Consider the following 19,370-nt stretch of genomic DNA (forward strand, 5'->3'; position numbering starts at 1 on the left):
TTCCTGAAAGTTTCAGCTGCAATTCCATTTCTCCCAAGAAGCCTCCCCTGATTCCCAACAACCAGAAATGTTTTCCTCTTCACAGGTGCCTTGTTCTCTCTTATACATTTATCCTATTACTCTTTAGATTATAATTTGTCTACATATCATATCTGCCCTACAAGATTCTAAATAACTTGAGGGCAGGTGGTCCTCTTACTCCTCTTTTTATTTCCCATTGTAAGAGTTTAATAAATATTCAGTAATTAAACTGAAGTAGCTCACTCAATGGTAAACTGATTGGGCCTTGTTCTTTCCTTTCCCTTTCTTTTTTCATCTTTCCATACACATAATTAGCCAAAGCTTTTTCCCCCTTCCACCAAAGTTGCCTGATGTGTCATCAGGATGTGTAAGTGAAGGAGGTTTCTCAAAAACTAAGTCATTGAAATACAAGCCCTACAAGATTCTACCACACAGAAACACTGTGTATGGATCTGTTGTGTAACAAACTAAGTTCTGAGAAGTTTCCTTCTAAGGAGGGTGGTCATAGCTGATAATTTCTATTCTGCCAATCATAGCAAATCATAAAAACTTTCTATTAAAAGGCAGGATTATTGTGTTGCAATTTGCATCTGTGAAGGAAGTGGTTACACTGACAAATTCCCTGGTCCTTATAAAAAGAGAATTGCTATTTTTTTTGAGATTTTCTATTACTCCTTGGAGAAAAAAAAACACCTATTTAGCAAAAAAAAAAAAAAAAAAAAAAAAAAAAAAAAACAAACAAAACAGAAAATATTCTCAAGAACAATACCAAGTTCTCTATAACTAAGGTTTCATTAAAAAAGAAGAAAAAGAAGAGAAGAAGAAGAAAAGAAGAAGAAATTAGCAGAGTCTTTTTGCCACAGGCATTTCTACTAAATTCCAACTAGTTCTTAATAGAGACCTATTTTCAGCTGAATGCCCCAGGCCTTCCTCTGCCAGGAGTATACAAGATACTGTTGGCAAATATTTACTCAGTCTCAGAGCATTAATTTTTAGAGAGGCATTTCATTATTCAACTGACAGAGCATGGCTAATCAAGGCAAGAATTATAGTACAATCTTCCAAGTAACTAAACTGAATAACAGAGACATGTACACTCTACTCACTGAAGTCCAACCCAGTTTTAAGGAACCACAGGTTGGGACTTTAGAACTATTGGAAGCCTTTCAGAAAGCAGCTTTCAGCCCCCACATAGCCAACAATAGAATAACCTGTGGCTTATCTACATGGGCCTGCCAGCAAATCTGATCTTTTTTTGAAGATGGCTGTTTCTATTCCCAAAAGAACTTGGGAGTGAGGAAGCTAAAAATGAGAATACCACACAAGATGATATATATTACGGGTAAAACAAAATAGTAATCAATTGTAGGACTCTGAATTACTGCAGGCACAAAATTGAGCCAATCTCACCACTTGGGCAGTAAATTTGATTCCTCAATTTTTGGCAGTTTAAAACAACATTTTAGGTGACATCATTTTCATTTTCTGACTACTGAAAGCTTACAAAGACAAAATTTTCCCCAGAAATAAAGTGGAGAAGGAATTGATTGACTTACTTACTGAATGACAATACTTTTGATCATAGAGGATAATTATAATAATACTGAGTGATACTAGGAATAATATCTTCAACCATAGAGGATGTTAAGATTACCTCTCCCCACTTTTGGAATATATTTATTTCTCCTCAGGGTTCTGAGAATTACTGAAGTCAAAGTATTATTCTGAATTATAGTTCTCAGTGACTTGATTTCTTCTTGATGAACTGAGACCTTAAGACCTGCTTCATTCCAAGTGGGAAGGAAGTCCAATAATATACCTATGTAATATTTTGATAAGCTCTAGAAAAATTCTCCAAAGCATCATTTCAAAACCCTGAAATTATGGGTTTTATAACCCAAGGGAAGCCATATTACCTTACTATAGACTTACACAAGACTCATTTAAAGATATGTATTTTATTGCTGTCATTATTATCACTATTATTATAATGCCTAGGACACCTTAGAATCATAGATTTAGACTAAAATGGACTTAAAGTCTGTCTGATCCAATCTTCTTGTTAGAGATGAAGAAACTGGAACACAAAGAAGTGACCTGTCTTAAAGCATAAGCAAATAAAGAATGAACAAAACAACTTATTATTATTATTTCCTAATTTAAGAAACTATATACTTTTTTTGCTGTTGTTGAGGCAATTGGGGTCAAGTGACTTGCCCAGGGTCACACAGGTAGGAAGTGTTAAGTTCTGAGATCAGATTTGAACTCAGTTCTCCTGACTTCAGGGCTGGTGCTCTAGCCACTTAACTGCCCCACCATATCCTTTTCTTTAGACTTTTACTCTTTCATTCTTCCTTCAATAAGATATAAGGAAACCACTCTTCCAATATAAGTTGAATGAAAAGGATTAATGATAGAAGAAAATAACTCTCTTATTGCGTCTTAAACAAAAACTCACCATTCTTCTCATACTGATAGGAAAAATCCAATTCCTTCTATAATAGGAGCCTGGTGTACAGAAAAGAATATTGAAATTGGAGTCACTAGATCTTTTGTATCACAGTAGTTCCATTTACTACTTATGTGATATTGGAAAAAGTCTCTTTGATCCTCAGTTTCCTCACCGATGATATAACAGGTTTTTACTTTATTCAACTCCAAATCTATGATCGATCCTGAAAATATATTTTGGCTTCTTCAAGATCCCTGTCCATAGAAACTTACATTAGAATTTCTAGCAATGAGAAAACCTGACAAAGTAGCTTTTCTCTTTATCTTTTTTTTTTATCTTCCCTCTCTCCTTTAAGAATATTGATAAATAACCAAGTGATCAAAAAGGGGTGAAATACAAAAAACTGAATCAAGCCTCTGAATATATTTTTAATTAAGGTTCACATAATCATAAATGTAAAGCTGGAAGGAATCTTAGATATGGAGTTCTACCTCTTCTTTTTATAAATGAGAAAAAATTAGGCCCAGAAAAGTTAAATGACTTTCCAAGCATCACACAGTAAGTGGGATTGCTTTAAGCAAATCTAGGAGAGCCCCACTACCCAAATGAAACAACAGCATTGTCATAAGAATCAAAGCTGAAAAAATCATTTTGTAATACCTCTTTATTTTAAGAATTAAGAAAATGAATTACAAAGGGATTAAATAAATGACTTACCTCAGGCCACATAGGTAATAACAGTCCTGAGATTCAAACTTGGGTTTCCCAACTCCAAATCTAATGCATTTCCCAACATTATGTCTTCTTATCACATGGCATCCTTTAAAAGATATGTTTCTCAGTCATAATCTGTAAACCAGTTTGCATGCTATAATGTATTTTATTCTTTAATTGTTTTTAATTAAAAAATATTTCTCCCTTCTACCCATTGTGGAAAAAAAGAAGAAAAATATAACACTTAACAACAAATACAGATAGGCAAGCAAAACAAATTCCCATAATGATTAAAACTATACATGGAGAACAATTGTACAACATTGTAAGGGCATAAGCAACTTTGAAAGATTTAAAAATTCTTATCAACTAAATGACCATCCATGATTCCAGAGGATTAATAATGAAGAATACAATTTATTTCTTCAATAGAACAAGGATGATACACAAAAAGCATATGTCAAAGAAAAATAAGTTTAAACCTCCTTTTCCTTAATGAGCTCTGCCTTCACAATAAAACAAAATCTATATATCTTACTAGGGGGCCACTTTAAAAATTTTCCATAATTCATTCTGTACAGGAAGTACATTAATATCCATAGAAATCCCATGTTTTTAGTTTGTATTTCTTGCTCTATTCATTTTGGTCAGCATGATATAGGAGTACTGAACCTGGCAATCCTAATCCTAACTTTCACTAGTGCTATAATATAACCCTGTGTCAGCCTCAGTTACTTTATCTGTGAAAATATAAGCTCTCTTCCATCATTCAAGTTATGCCAGGGATACATGCAGAAGTAGGGATACATTTGTGAGTATTACAAGAGATATACAGACTATAAAGAGAAAAGACAGTGACATGAAGAAGCATGAAAATCTATAGAATTACCTGTTTATCATATCCCCTGTTGGGAGCACGCAGAAGCCAGAATAGAGGGGGGAAAATATTGAAAGAAATATCAGAATAAATCTGAGGACCTTAGCCTTGAAAGTAGAGAGATTAACCCAACAGGATACCACATTTCCTGAAGAATATCCCAGACCTACCCTTTCATTAACACTGAATAATAAGCACTGAGGCAAGGTGATATTCACCAAAGGGGAAAAAGGCTATTTGCTACTATCCAGAAAATGAAGAATTTTCCTGATGATTGAAGGATTCAGATACAGTCCCATTAAGCATTTTTTGTTAGTTAAATGTATTTGATAGGGGCAGCTAGATGGAGGGACATCTACGTGGTGCAATGGGTAGAGCACATTTATAATCTTGTTTGCTTGAGAGCTTGCAGAGGAATTAAAAATTCTTTGGGGAAATTCAAAATGATTATGATGCTGAAATTCCCAAAGTTATTGTGAGTGGGGGATAGATACCAGAAATTTCATCCAAAAATTATGCACATTAGTAATAAAAGACTGGGGCCCAACTCACACATTGTATACATTTGGAGAATTTGTCCAGGTTTGAGGGGAGGAGGAAGAGAAAAGAGGAAAGACTTTCTGCATTAGCAGTTGTTGAGTCAGAACAATCTCAATTCTTCTATTAATTAACCTACAAAGTTTTTCAGTAATCTGAATCCTCCAGGCACTTATATGTTTTGCCAGAAAGGAAAATCAAATAGATAAACAATGGAGTGCAAAAACTTAGGTGAGACCCCAGTTCTATCATTTACCAGCTGTAGGCCGTTGGCTACTTTAGTTTACATCTGTAAGTCCAAAGTTTCTCATTTGTAAAAATGTAGATAATATTCTACATTTTTAGAAGATAAGTAGTTTCTAAATGGTAAATTGAGATATAAAAATGAGCTACGACTATCTTAATGAGCAGGGAGAATAGTTAGTCACCATTCTTCATGAAATAAGACTTCTTGTTCTTTAGACATTTATTGTTTCTTCTCCCAAGGCTTTATAGCATTTAAATAATAAAATGTTAAATATGAATATGTAGAATCAGAAATGTATCCTCAAAGACAATAAATGTACTGTAGTTTGAGATTTAAATTGCCAAAAAGAAATATTGCAGCTTCCAAATGAGTTTATTTATATACAGGAAATATAAGCTTAAACAATTAGATATCCTGATAGCCATATGATTATAGTATATTTTGTTATCTATTTTACATAAAAACAAGTAATAACTAAGCATAGATTGTGAGTAGTTTTCTTGCTAGTCTCTCTTAAACTTACTTCAAAGCATCAAATGACCTGTAACATTATCGATGTGAGTGCTTTTTCCAATGATACAGATTATGATACATCTATGCCTTCCCACCCCATGTGACTCTTTTCTGTATCTATCTTAGAAATCCTCCACCAGACAGTTGCCTTTATATCTCTTGATGCTCAAGTGAGTATCCTGACTTTCCATCAGTTATGAAGACTGGTTAAGGTTGTTATCATATTGAAAAGTTTCAAGAATAATTCTAGGACCAGATTTTGTCTGCTTTCCAAAGACCAATCTAGCTAAGCAGAGAGAATCTATTTTCTTCTGTGTATGAAAAAAAAAACTGATTAGACTGTCCTATATGCTTTTTCTAAAATCTGTAAGTAATATTCCATCCAACCTACATCCTCCTCCTATAATGTACCTCAGAGATAATACTAAGAAAATGGGACCTGATGGCATCACCTTTTGTAATATTGAATACTATTGTTTAGGATTTTTTTAATTAGCACTCTTTGGGACCATTTATGTCCTTTTTGCTGTCTGTGACCTCATGTTTCAAATTAAATAATTAGGTTTAAGGAAGAAGTTTCTTTTACAGCAGTAGATAACTGTTCAGTTAATTATTACTTTGAGAACAGTTCATTCCCCAATCACTATTATAAAAAATCCCTCTTTCCTCAATTTAGAAAGAAATATTGGTACCTTGAGGCTGGAAGTGATCTCTTTTTAGTTAGAAAGTTCAATATTTTTCCCCTTATCAAAGAACTGAACTAGAGCCCTTGTAACTTCAATCTAGTTACTAACACAATCATAAACCCTAGCTACATAATACTAATGGAATAAATAATTAATTTGGCATTCATTTTCTATAAGCTTTTCCAAGCTTGAGTCACCATAAATATTCATTTAATAAGCTTATCTCATACTCTGTTTGGCATTGTTGTTGGTCCTACTGCATAACAAGAAAAAAAAGCCACATTCTTGATGATACATTTAGCCAAATTCTTCCAATGTTTAGTTACTTAATTCTATAAGGATTTATTAAAACTATGTTCTTCAAATCATTTCAGACATTTAAAAAGTATTATTTACTTCTGTCTATTAGCAATTTATAATTTAGTTGAAAAGGCAAGTTAAACACATACCTTGTATATACAAAGGATTTTTTAAGATTTGCAAAGCACTTATAAATATTGTCTTGAGGTGTTATTATTATCACCATTTTATAGATGAGTAAAATCAGCCTCTGGGAAGTTAGCCCTAGGTTAAAGGGTCACACAACTGGGAGTTACTGAAATGGGATTAAAATCTCACTCATCCTTTCATATACATGAAAGGTAGGTCATAATTTGAGGCAGTATGTGATTAAGTGTTCACATGAATGAGAGATAATCATTATAAGATTTTAGACAAGGAAATGATTCCTAACAATTGGCAAAATCAAGAACAGTGTTATAAAAGACCTACTGTTTGAATCTTAAAAATGGTTAGGATGGTAAAGAAAAAGCAGAAGAATATTTCAGGCAGAGTTGTGTCTAATAAATAATCAAGAAACCATTTACAACAGAGAACTCATGTTAGGGAGTAGTGAAAGCAAAGATTGGCTAAATAGAGTGGAGTTAGATTTTAGAGACCCTTGACTTCATTCTGGAAGCAATAAAAAACCACGGAATATTTTTGAGCCAAGAAATGCTATTACTAATAGGATGCTTTTGGAAAATTAATGAATTTACACTTTCACAATGAATTGAAAGACTAAGAAAGCCAATTTAGGAAAATTATTTCAGGTATAGAAAATGAACTATCTAATTTAAGGTAGTTGAAATGATACTAGAAGACAAATGGATGTGTTTTTCTTCAAAAGAAGATTGGAAAAGACTTGAGGTAGCATGATGCAGTGAGGAAAATACTGAACTGTGAGTCAAAGAAGCTGAGTTCAAATTCTGGTTCTACAAAGCACTGTTTATGTAATCTTGTGTGATTCACTTCACTTCCCTGGGCCTCAATGTCCTTATCTGTACAATCTCCAAGGTCTTGCCCCTCTTCATTCTAGATTTACCATCCTAAGAGACTGACTTGTTTAGGGATAGAGAGGATGAATGAAAGCTACCTTATATTTCATAAAAAAAAAAAAATTTTAAGTCACCAATCTAACTTTGGGTTTCTGAAAAATAAAACTAAGTATACAGATATGCAAGACAGATACAACAAACAAGGTGGTGGAGTGAGGGATTACATATATTTCTAAGGACAGAAAATTCTGTTCACTGTGATATATGGGTCTGGGTTTTGTGATGTTAACATGTTCACATGTTATCAAGAAAAAGCCTAGGGACAAACTGAATATATAAGGATACAAATATAAATATAGAGGGGCACAATTTTCAAATCTTGCCTTCTCCTGGTTTTTCTAAGAAAATTAGGGGTATTAACACAATGTTCACTCAGGGGTTTGTAGAAATAACTGGACATCCAATAGAGATATTTAGTAGATGGATTTTTCAACTTTTTCAAGACAATTCAGTAGCCTTCATTGCCTAAAAGAATTATTGAAACTTCCAAAGGGATCTAAATTACATCCAGGGAGTACTTGGATAATATGTATTGATTTGTATATGTTTATGGATACTAAGCATTTATTTATTAAAATAAACATAAATTTTGCTCCTTCCCCCCCCTCAGACTTTTTTCTTCATTATCCTATTTTCCATAACCAGACCTCTAAACTCTATATTAAGTTGGACTTTTCCTACCAAAAAAACAAAAGATGAATGTTTCTAGCCTTACAATACTGACTTATGGGTCTTCTAAGGGAACTAAATTCAGAATCAAATATACCAAGAAAATAATTATCTTCAACTTTCCTTCACAAGAAAAACATTTTAAGTAAACTTGGTTAGAACTGTTCTTCGGAAGCTACAGCCCAAGAATCATTCAAGAAGGAGAGACAGAGACAGAGACAGAAACAGAGACAGAAAGGGAAGGAAGGAAGGAAGGAAGGAAGGAAGGAAGGAAGGAAGGAAGGAAGGAAGGAAGGAAGGAAGGAAGGAAGGAAGGAAGGAAGGAAGGAAGGAAGGAAGGAAGGAAGGAAGGAAGGAAGGAAGGAAGGAAGGAAGGAAGGAAGGAAGGAAGGAAGGAAGGAAGGAAAAAAAGACAGAAGGAAGGAAGAAGGGAAGGAAGGAAGAGAAGGAAGGAAGGAGGGAAGGAAGGAAGAAAGGAAGGAAGGAAAGAAGGAAAGATCTCTCTCTGAAGCTTAAAGTTGACTCTCTTTGAGTTTCCATTTTCCTTTTATAGTATTACCATAAGAACATTTACTACCTGGTTGCTTAGGGAGTAGGAAGAGTGTGATTAATGGGGGAAAAAAGCTATTTTATCCAACAAAAATACTAAAAGGCTAAAAATAGTACCTAGCACAATTATTCTTTCTATTATATGTTAGTATTTACAGATTATAGATAACATGGTCCTCACCAATCTGTCTTAAATGTCTTACATAACTATACTGAGCTAAGATCTGAAGAACACTTTTCTAAGCACTCATTCAACATACAGATTAAACTTTTTAACACAAATTTTAAAATCCTGCCAACTTTTGTTATTGTTTTAATTTATTTACTCTTTTTAAAAATAATCTCTTTTATTAATTAATGCCATTGGTATAGTCTTAGAATGAGAAGTCTGACAACCTAAATTCAATAATGAGCAACTTTTTATAAAATACTTTGATACCAGCATCTGCTTTAACCAGAATAATCATGAGCTTGCAAAGGATGCTGAAAATTTTCCAGTCCCTCTAAAGACCAGTAGGTGATCTCAAACTTCTATTTTTGCTTTCAAGATTCTATTAATGTGAATTGATAAATATTATAATTTCTAAATGCTTTTCCCCAAGCCAAGTAGATATACCTCTTTTAAAAGTTATCTAATTAACTCTATGCAAAAAAATGCTTTTTGATTGCTACAAGTGCATTTTAATGAAACTTTTTTTCTGCCTTTTGCTACATATTGTTTAAACTTCCAAAACAGATGCTTTAAATTAACTTTAAATGCAAAAAAATAGCATTTTAAATTTACAAAATTATTTATTAAAGAGACATAGGTCTTTTATCCCATGATGCTGATCTATGTTCTCTAGCATTTAAAATGCTATGAAGTAAATATTCCTTAAGGATCCAACTTAATCTTGGTTGTGTCTTTTATTAATGTTTCAATATTTTCAACTATTTAACAACTTATATATTCTATGTTCTACTTCAACAGCTACTTTAAATTACTTGAATCCAGTAACCCATCAACCAAATGTTGGTTCATGAAAATACATAGTTATTATATAGATAGATATGTATTCTAAACAGGAAAAAATATATTTTTCTAAAGAAAATCTATTACTTTAGAAATTTTTAAGGGTATACAGATTTCACATTATTCTCTAGATGTCTTTTTTCTCCAAACATTAGACGAGGTTGCATTGTTTACAAAAATTTATTAATACAAATTTTACACACTTATATAACAGTTATCAAAGTCCTAGTTATAGATATCATGTGTGTAGTCATACTTATTTAAGTTTTTATAATCAGTTGCACACAAAATAAGATCTTCAAGACTGACATCTACCTAAATGATGACTGTAGCTTAAATCTGATCCAATTTGGTAAGGCTCTTGGCTTACTAAAAAGTATACAAAAGATTAATCTATGTGATATCTATATAATGTTTGCAGCTAGCCACTGGAACACTAAATTATACTTCATAAATAAAATGTTAACTAGAGCCCTGTTTCACTACTACAGCTGACACAAACACAGAAAAGTCTGCCCATTACCAAAGAAACAAATAATTAAGACTAAAATGCAAGCTGATGTGTTGCAGCATTGTAGGGCCACTAAATAGCCATCTGTGATTCGTGGCGATTTAAAAGGCGAAGAAAGGCACGAAAGCTGCAAACTGCATCCTGCGTCACATTGCCTGAGGAGAATGCAAAATTAAAGTGGGACTGATTTCATACACAAGACTTGGGCACAGATCGAATGTCTCTGTGGTACTATTGTTTGCAATGCGATCCGCTTGCAGTATCCATCCGATTTGAGATTGCAAATCCAATTCTGTTTTCTTTGATTTATGTCTTCATACTGATCAAATCGTAAAGGAAAATGAAAGGTTTTTTAAACTTTACATGTTGTCTTTTTTTTTTTTTCTTTAAGAAATCAGTGACAAATTTGGGGGAGTAACTGACTGGATTCTCTGCTGTTACTTGTTTGGGGAGGAGATTAGGTTGGGACATTTTTGTATAGAGATTCCGCTAGAATATGTTCAGTGTCATGACAAGAAGCAAATAGAAAGGCCTTCTTTAGTCAAAGAGGACCAGGAAGTTCTCTGGAACTGATAGAGGCTATTTTGTCTCAATCTTGACCAAAAAAAAAAAAAAGGTAAGATAGTACTCATACATATAAAGATGATGTTAAAATGATTTATCATTGGGTAGAACTGAACAGTATGTGAACACTACACATTTTAATATGACAAAATTGATTTACGAAATAAATTTTACTAAGCAGTAAGCCATAATATAGAAAAATACATTTTACCTCCAAACTCAATAAACAAGGAACAAAACTTTTGTAGTTAGTGCATAATTATTTAGTGATAGCTACAACAGGGGTTCCTGAACTTTACAATAATAAATAAGAACTTGCATAAAACAGAACAAAAGAGTGAGAACAAGCACTCACAATTTTTAAAGAAGTTAATGAAAAGGGTAAACAATGATTAAATAGTGCAGGAGGGGGATGGGGAAGAAGGATCTACAGGAAAACAACAAAGAAAGGAGCAACTGCAATTGAATATTGTTCAAAGGAGAGAACCCTGGCCATTTCACATGATGAAAAGCATGGACAGCACTGGAGAGAAACACATTTTACTTTGTATCAAGTTCCAATACCGAGCTGCCCAAGGTCTTAGTGGGACTATATTTGCCTCAAGATACTCAGACCCTATGACCGCTCAAAATTCTCTGAGGTTTTCCTTTTCTGCCTCAAGTGACTCTTTCTGTGCCTAAATTTCCAATTCTTTAATTCAGTTATTTTAATTTCAGATTTTTGGTCCTGTAACTGATCTATAAAGAACAGAAAATGAGAAGGGGCTCGTTATTTTTTATGTCACCCTTCTTTGCCTCCCCTCCCTCCCTAACTCCTCCTTTATGAACTACTCTTAGTCAACAGAGAGGAACAATTTAGAGAGAGCTGTTGTTTCACCACAAGAGAATTAACTTTAAACTCATTATTTGAGGAGACACAAATACATATAAAAGTGGAATCAAAGAAAGCAGAAAATTGAAAGGGGGATAGTGCCCCTTTGATAGGCTTGGATTAAAACAGCCTTTTTTTTTTCTTTTTTCTTTTTCTTTTTTTTTTTTTTAAGGAGACTTATGGGGAGGGAAGAATGTGTTTCAGCAATTCTTCCAAATTATTAGTCTTATAATCCCCTTGTAGAGGGCATCAGTGTTTATGTACAGTAGCAAATGGTCAGTATTAATGTCTTCACCCCTGTCGTGGATAAAAATACTATCCTTTTAATTCCAGTTACAAAAATAGGAGTAATATCCAAAACAATGATTGTCTTTTTTAATATAAAAACATAAACAGCTCAGGCGAATTTTATCATTCCTTGTACACGCTTTATATGAATTGCTCTCTATTATATTTATATATATATATATATATTTATAATAGTATATATAACTTAAATGATTGGTCCACAAAGTAGATCTGTGAGTTCTCTAGTGCTTTGTACAAAAGAAAAACAATATTATTATCAAAATATTCATTTAATGGCTTTACTTCATACATAAATACATGTTTAGATAGAACACAGGCGCGATGACTGTTCAGTCAATTTTGGAAATGATTTTTCATTCTGTTAAGAGGACTGTACACACAGGGTGGCTGGTAGGTAACTCATCGCTACAAAAACGCTATGCGGCGTCCTTTGTTTTTAACTCTCTGTTTATACCTTTTCCCCAGGACCGCCGCCAAGTATTTCTTGACAGCCATTTGTTTCCGGTAGCGGCTGTAGCTGTCCGTGAAGATCCCGTCCGAGTGACGCTTGGAAAGCGGTTCAGAATCGTCTTCCACACCGCTACCCATCCTAGGATGGCAAAAAGAAAGGCAGAGGGAAAAAGATAAGGGTGAGTGGCCGAGCTGGAGGACTGGGGAGAACAGGGACTGTCGCAACACTAGAATCATTTGGACCCGCCCCATCCCCCACACCTGGAGCTATTAGGGGTTCCCTCACACTTATCCCTCCGGCTCCGCCACTCCTTTTAAGATATTTATAGAAGGAGATTGAGGAAAGTTTTCCACGTTCCCCTCTTTCCAAGAGAATATTTTCTGACCATTTCTCACATGGATTTAGAAGTGGAAGTGACCTTAGAGGTTATTCAGTCCAATCTCCACCACGCCCCTCATTTTTAATATTAATAAACTAATATCTAAAGAGGAAAAGTAGCTTGCCTAAATGTAACACAAATAACTGGAAAGCCCTTTGACTCCTGACTCAGTATGCTTTTTTTCCTCCAAGAGAGCAGAGCAGAGATTCAGATTTAAATCCACTCTTCCTGAAAAACTTAAGCTAATTGATCGTCCTCGTAGAAGACATTTGTTTTCATTAAAAACAAGTATTTATTTGAAAAGCTGCTAGCCATCTACTTTGGGTGTGGTTCCAAAGACACAGCACTTTTAGAGAAACAAAGAAATATCTCCGCCTCTAAAATTGAAAGTCCCGATAATAATGTAAGACGACAGGCTGTAGACAATATTTTTCATCTCATGAATTATTTATTGTGAAAATGTAATCTGTTTTCCCTTGGGCTTTATTAAAACGTTCCCTTCTGCTGAAATGTACACCACATAGGATCCAGGATTTGAACTTGTCTGGCATGAGTAAAAACTAATTATGTTTAAAGCACCTCATAAGGTGTTGTTTTAACTTTAATTTATTTTTACAACAAAAGCTAGACAAGCCATGTGTTTCCATGTGTTTGGAGGTAATGGTTACAATTCCTCCAGTAATACCTGAAATATTTAAAGATAGTAATTTATTTCTCGCTTCTTAAAATCGTTTTACGTTTTCCCTATTTCTCACCTTCCCTCTCTCTAACTCGATCTTTTCTTCACTTAACTCCTGTTCAGGGCTTGGACGTGGAGACATTCAGTTCAGGTAATGAATGGCTAAGTATTCACCCGATAATAAAAAGCGCTAAAGAGGCGCGGACGCACATCCTCTAGCGGAACAACGCACAGACGTACACGAAAACACGCATGCACAGACACTAAGCCCACTAAATAGACATGCACGTGCACTCAGGCGCGTGCGCCTCCTTTAACTCTTAGTAAACTCTTACCCTATGCGTTTGGCCAAGAGAGAATGCAGATACTTCCTCGCAGATAGTTGACCCAGAACTTTCCGATAGGCTTTATTCAATATATCATCCGTTTCTCTAAAAAGGATGGAAGAAAAAGATGCAAAAATCAGATCACAAACTCCAGCCCTGGAAATTGGGTGGGAACTGTAGTTGTCTGACTATTAGGTTGGGACAGCAGATAGCCTGAAAACGACTCCTTCCGCGTCTCTGGGTAGGATCTTTAGAAAAGAGTTTGTGAATTCCGAGAGGAATAAGTAGCGGAATCTATTGGCTATTTCTCTGTACTCTTCGAACACGGATTCTCTTACATACATATATTCTTGACCATCCTCATATGATCAAAGCTATCCCCAAAACACATACACGCATGCAAAAACACACTCAAGAAACTTTCTCGTTTCTGCATTAGACAGCCTAGGCTGAAGAAATATTTAGGATGTTCCTTATTAAAAAAAAAATATAAATAAACAACGCAAACACACCACCTTCCCTTCCCACAATCTATCATCTCAAGGATATTGAGTCCTCCCTGTTTCTCCAAGCAAACTCTTAATCAATCCGGGTAGTCACCTCTCTTCCGGTGGATAATAGAGAGTGTACACGTCCCCCAGCATGGATGCAGTGTTTCCTAAGCCCAAACGGTTATTATCAAAGGCGAAGTCCTGCAGAGTGTTCCCATCCTCATCATAAGCTTCATCCTCCAGTCTGCTAAAAAAAAAAAAAAAAAAAAAAAAAAAAAAAGGGAAAGGAAAAGGGCTCAGTGACTGGTCGTTCACCGCCTCCAGGAAGAAGGAGGAAGATGAACGATTTTCAATTAACTCTCTCTACGAAGATTTTTTTTTCCTTCCTTTTTTGGTCAGGACTTGCGGAGAGAGCGTAAATTGTTATTGTTCCTTCTCCCAGGCTAGTTGTGAGATTTCAGAATCATCCGCCTTTTTCGAATACCCACCCCCCCCCCAAAAAAAAAAAAAAAAAACTGGGGCAATGATGTATAGGAGAGAAAAACGTTCAGTGCCTCGGGACAAAAGGACTGAGTAACCGGGCCGGACTTGGCTCTAAGTAAAGAGTAGTGGTATTAGGACCAAATATGTCTCAACTGGTCACTGTAGTGTGAGTGTGTGTGTATGTTTATATATATATATATAAAATTCATATATATATATATATATATATATATATATATATATATATATATATATATATATATATATATTACAACCTCCTCCCCCCATCCCCATGGCTATCAAAGCTGCAAAAAAAAATTTTGCCTGCAGGAAAGGGGGGGAGGGGAGAGAGGAGCAAGGGAATTGAAGTTGAAGGAACTGTCGGAAAAGAAGGGGCTGCAATAGTACTAGCTACTGATGGGTTAAAGCTCCAAAATAGGGTTTGAGTGGGGTTTGTTGAAGTGTTAACCCGGGCCCTCCTAGCTTTGGGCTCTGGAGGACTCTTCTCCGAGGCCTGATTTAGGTCACTGTGAGTCTCCAGCTGCTATTTTGGGCCTGCGAGACTCTAGCAGGGACATGAATTATAAATGTCCAAAAACTTAAAATGTTTGGCTTCTGCTCATTCTGGCTAGAGACCCGCACTCGATTTCCTCAGATGCCTCGGTTTATGGAAATTGTCTTGCATCTAAGAACCAAGTAGCTCTGAATGCAATTCCCACTCCTTCCCTACCCCCACGCCCACCAGCACATCCATTTCCACTCTCAGCCTCTTTCTATCTCGGGACTTCTAGGGAAGAGGGAGTAGGAAAGGGGGGATTAGAGGGAAGAACAACTTGATTTTAAATGTATACCCCTTTTAAAGTTGCCATAGGGGTGAGGTAAGGAGCTGATTCGTTCTAAGGTCCTGGAAAGACTACCGTGACTCCACCTCAGAGCCGCCTTTTGAATAAAACAGAAAATTTTGACAACTACTAAGGCAATGGGGTTGTTCCAAAATGAGCCTATTCCCACGTGTTCGTGCATCCGAGTACCTTCGGGAATGTGTGTGTGTGTGTGTGTGTGTGTGTGTGTGTGAGAGAGAGAGAGAGAGAGAGAGAGAGAGAGAGAGAGAGAGAGAGAGAGAGAGAGAGAGAGAGAGAGAGAGAGAGAGAGAGAGAGAGAGAGAGAGAGAGAGAGAGAGAGGAGGGAAAGAGGGAGGGAGGAGCGAGATATTTTAAAGTAGAAATGAGAAAACCTCAAAAACCTCATTGGTAAAGTCAGCCTATAGGGAAAATCTTGATCTACCGTACTTTAATTTTTTTAAGTGAACTGTCCTTTTGAAATCCGGTTTTTGTGCCATTACATTTTTCCACTCTGTCCTCCTTTCTGAATTGACTTTACACCAGACAGAACTTCCCCTCCTCCCCCTCTGACTTTATTTATTTATTTATTCTCCAGATATCCCACAAGAAAGGCTAAAAGGATTGTCTAACCGCTGGCTGACCCATAACTCTTCCCACCCAAGATCTGCGTGTTTGTGTCCTATCCTGCCTTTTTCCAAATCATGTTGGCCCGCCTTGCAAAAGACTTTAAAAACCAGACAAAGTTCTTCTTCCTAATATCTCACTCTTCAAATGAACAACAGATTAAGTAAAACACGTTACTAGGTAAAGGAATTCTATTACTAAAAGTATGTGTATTCCTTTTTGAGGAACCCTGTGGAGTGATAGTTCAGGGGTCTGAAGAACCGTCTGACCCGAGTAGGGCAAACTTAAAAACAGCTTTCTCTATCAAATAACAAAGCTACGCCTTCTGGCTCTCAAGCCCGAGAAAAAGGCGATAGCCCAGAGCATCTGAGTAGACGCATTTAGAAACCAAAATTATGGGAGAGAGAGAGAGAGAGAGAGAGAGAGAGAGAGAGAGAGAGAGAGAGAGAGAGAGAGAGAGAGAGAGAGAGAGAGAGAGAGAGAGAGAAAAGAAGAAGAATCTCGGTAATCTCACTTCCTCCTCCCCACTTCCCTTTCTTTATCCCTCTTCCGTTCTTATTGTGTTCCTCCTTTTTCACTCATCCTTTTCTTTATCTCTCCTTCTCTTTCCAGTCTCTCCCCCAACCATCACCAATCATCCCGAACGACTATTACAGACGAAAAACATAGTACTAAACTCAATCGACAGAAAATCTTCCCGAGAGACATAATATCCATCCCTAAATAAAACACATCATCGAAGAGAGTTCAGAGACAAAGACGAGAGAGAGACAGAGAGAGAGAGAGAGAGACAGAGAGACAGAGAGAGAGACAGAGAGACAGAGAGAGAGAGAAAAGAAGAAGAAGAAGAAGAAGAAGAAGAAGAAGAAGAAGAAGAAGAAGAAGAAGAAGAAGAAGAAGAAGAAGAAGAAGAAGAAGAAGAAGAAGAAGAAGAAGAAGAAGAAGAAGAAGAAGAAGAAGAAGAAGAAGAAGAAGAAGAAAAAGAAAAAGAGGAGGAGAGGAGAGGAGAAAGAGAACAGAAAGTATAGAACAAAAGCACAAAAAGAAAAAAAATTAAATCAGAGGATTTGTGCACACCCAATCTTGACCTTTCCAGGGAAGAAATTATGGTTTTTTGTGGGTCCCCCCCCAGTAAGGATCATAAGAGTCGTAGATAACGATCCAAGCCCTACTGTGGGGTCTTTCAGTCTGAGAGATATAAGATCTTTACTCTGGTGGGTCCACCTGACAAAGAGAGGAGGGGACGAGAGAGGGTGGAGGGAGAGGAGTGATGCGGAGGGACCACTACCTCCCCTGATCTCGGTCCTGTATTAGAGAAAGAAACAATCGAAACAACCCACTGGCCAACCCCAAAGCTATAAGGTAAGTGCAAGGGGAAACCTGTTCCTTTAATGTAGTGTATCTCGTAGCTACTAAACAAGTGCAGACCGAGGCTACCCAGGGGAGTTGGGCATAGGCGTTCAGGGGAGGAGAGACTGATAATGGGAGAAAAACAGCAAGTACCTACCTGAAAGCAGGAAACTGGAGTCCGGCTGTAGGTGAGCAGTAGACGCTGCTATGCATTAGTATTCCATAGATCAGCAAAGCTAGGGTCGCTTTGCTACACATTGCCATTCTGTATACAAGCAAGGGGGAGGGGAAAAACATCTGTCAAAACATTTCATATGTTTTATCTCTTAGACCACTAAACAAATTGTTGGGAGCGGGGAGCTGGAGAAGAAATACTTTCTTTTCTATTCTGAGATCGCATTTTAGCAAACGTCTGTACCACCTCCCTTTCCCTTTCACTACAGAAATCTGCCCTCCCCCATACACGCAATATTCAATAACTTAACTAAAGAGCTTGCTAATGAAAAACTAACTCTTCCACCTGCGCTGAGAAGAGAATCAGTGGTCCAAATTAGTTTGAGATTTGTTTTTCTTACCATTCAACTCTTAAACCTCTTCACGAAAAGCGTTTGATTCCAATTAGGACAACGAGTAAATTGTTTCTCCAAGTTTCAGTCGAAATAGTTCACAATGTAAATGGCATCACCTCCTCTCTCTCTCCAGTCTAAAGAAAAGCTGCAGGAAAGAGCAGGAACAGGAGCAGCAAGATAGCAGGAGGAGGAGGAGGACTTGTTTGCTGATGTGAGGATTCTGTTCAAAAGTTTGCAGACATACAGAACTAAGAGGGCGTGTAACACTGGAAGGAGAGGGGGCAGAGAGGAAAGGGAGTTAGAGATAACTAGAGATCCGGAGGAGCAAAGGCAAGAGGAAAAGGAAAGAGAGAAGAAGAAAAAGAAAATATAACGGGAAGGAAGGAAGGAAGGTAGGAAGGAAGGAAGGAAGGAAGGAAGGAAGGAAGGAAGGAAGGAAGGAAGGAAGGAAGGAAGGAAGGAAGGAAGGAAGGAAGGAAGGAAGGAAGGAAGGAAGGAAGGAAGGAAGGAAGGAAGGAAGGAAGGAAGGAAGGAAGGAAGGAAGGAAGGAAGGAAGGAAGGGAGGGAGGGAAAGCTGCGTAGTCGGTGGTGTGCAGCTCTCAGGAAGCTGTGCAATTCGGCAGCTCCGTTTCTTCAGTATAGTTCCTCTGACTGTGGCTGAAGCTGTAGCTTTCTTCTTTCGTCGGTGACTTCGAAGGTGATCAGCTTTCTGTGTTCGTATATATAGATAGATAGATAGATGTATATATGTATATATTCAAATAGCAAAAAAAAATTTCAAACGCAGTTTTAGTCGAGCCCTCTTTGTAAACATTTGCCTGCCTGTTACCTTTACGAGTGGAATATTGTTTGTTGTACTGTTGCGCTCCGATTTTTATTCATGAAATGACTTCCTTTTTTTTTTTTTTTCTCTCAGTCACGTAATGATCGGGTATCAGAAAAAGACGTCACTATCCCAATTCCTCAAGGAATATATTAACTATTCTGTGCTGTCCTCATGGATGAGATGATCCAGAGTCATCAACTTCTCATAAACACCTCTCACTCACACATTCCATTTTTAAGAAGTCTAATTATTTTGATGCTTCTCAAATTCGCCTGATTCTTAAGAATAAGAAAATAATACAGAGAATTAAGAGGATCAGAAAGTTAATTTTTTTTAACCATGTCCATTTTGGTTACTGTTACTATTTTGTCAAACCCTCCAGAGATTCAGTCACCCAAATTAAAAAAGATAAAACCCTCTCTTATGGAATGTTTAATTCAGG

At 36.4% G+C, this 19,370-nt stretch overlaps 1 protein-coding gene across 5 annotated transcripts; it reads right to left on the reverse strand.

The window, feature by feature from the left end:
- Positions 1-2,004: 2,004 nt before the first annotated feature.
- Positions 2,005-18,579, reverse strand: ADCYAP1 (adenylate cyclase activating polypeptide 1). Of its 5 annotated transcripts, XR_012483587.1 has the most exons (6): positions 17,691-18,082; positions 14,344-14,481; positions 13,753-13,848; positions 12,363-12,497; positions 3,191-3,293; positions 2,015-2,529 (listed from the first exon to the last, which is right to left on the reverse strand). XR_012483587.1 is itself a non-coding variant. In XM_074276135.1 (5 exons), the coding sequence occupies exons 1-5, from the start codon at positions 17,828-17,830 to the stop codon at positions 3,269-3,271; spliced, it is 534 nt and encodes a 177-aa protein (XP_074132236.1). In that variant the 5' UTR covers positions 17,831-18,082; the 3' UTR covers positions 2,005-3,268. The 5 variants fall into 5 exon arrangements, 4 of the variants coding, with proteins under 4 accessions (XP_074132236.1, XP_074132249.1, XP_074132229.1 ...); XM_074276135.1 differs by having other exon boundaries at positions 2,005-3,293; XM_074276148.1 differs by lacking the exons at positions 2,015-2,529; positions 3,191-3,293 and adding an exon at positions 18,109-18,579 and having other exon boundaries at positions 8,527-12,497; positions 17,691-17,798.
- Positions 18,580-19,370: the final 791 nt, after the last annotated feature.

This window comes from Sminthopsis crassicaudata, chromosome 1 (genome assembly GCF_048593235.1).
Source record: "Sminthopsis crassicaudata isolate SCR6 chromosome 1, ASM4859323v1, whole genome shotgun sequence".
Lineage (NCBI taxonomy): Eukaryota > Metazoa > Chordata > Mammalia > Dasyuromorphia > Dasyuridae > Sminthopsis > Sminthopsis crassicaudata.

What these genes read in the sequence shown, in the direction of transcription:
- ADCYAP1 (XM_074276122.1), bottom strand. Translation starts at nt 17,830, where the DNA reads ATGTTTTTCCCCTCCCCCTTGCTTGTATACAGAATGGCAATGTGTAGC. An exon ending in CTCCAGTTTCCTGCTTTCAG is followed by an intron (nt 14,482 to 17,690) that starts GTAGGTACTTGC and finishes TTTTTTTTTTAG; the next exon opens with CAGACTGGAGGATGAAGCTT. An exon ending in TATTATCCACCGGAAGAGAG is followed by an intron (nt 13,849 to 14,343) that starts GTGACTACCCGG and finishes CATCCTTTTTAG; the next exon opens with AGAAACGGATGATATATTGA.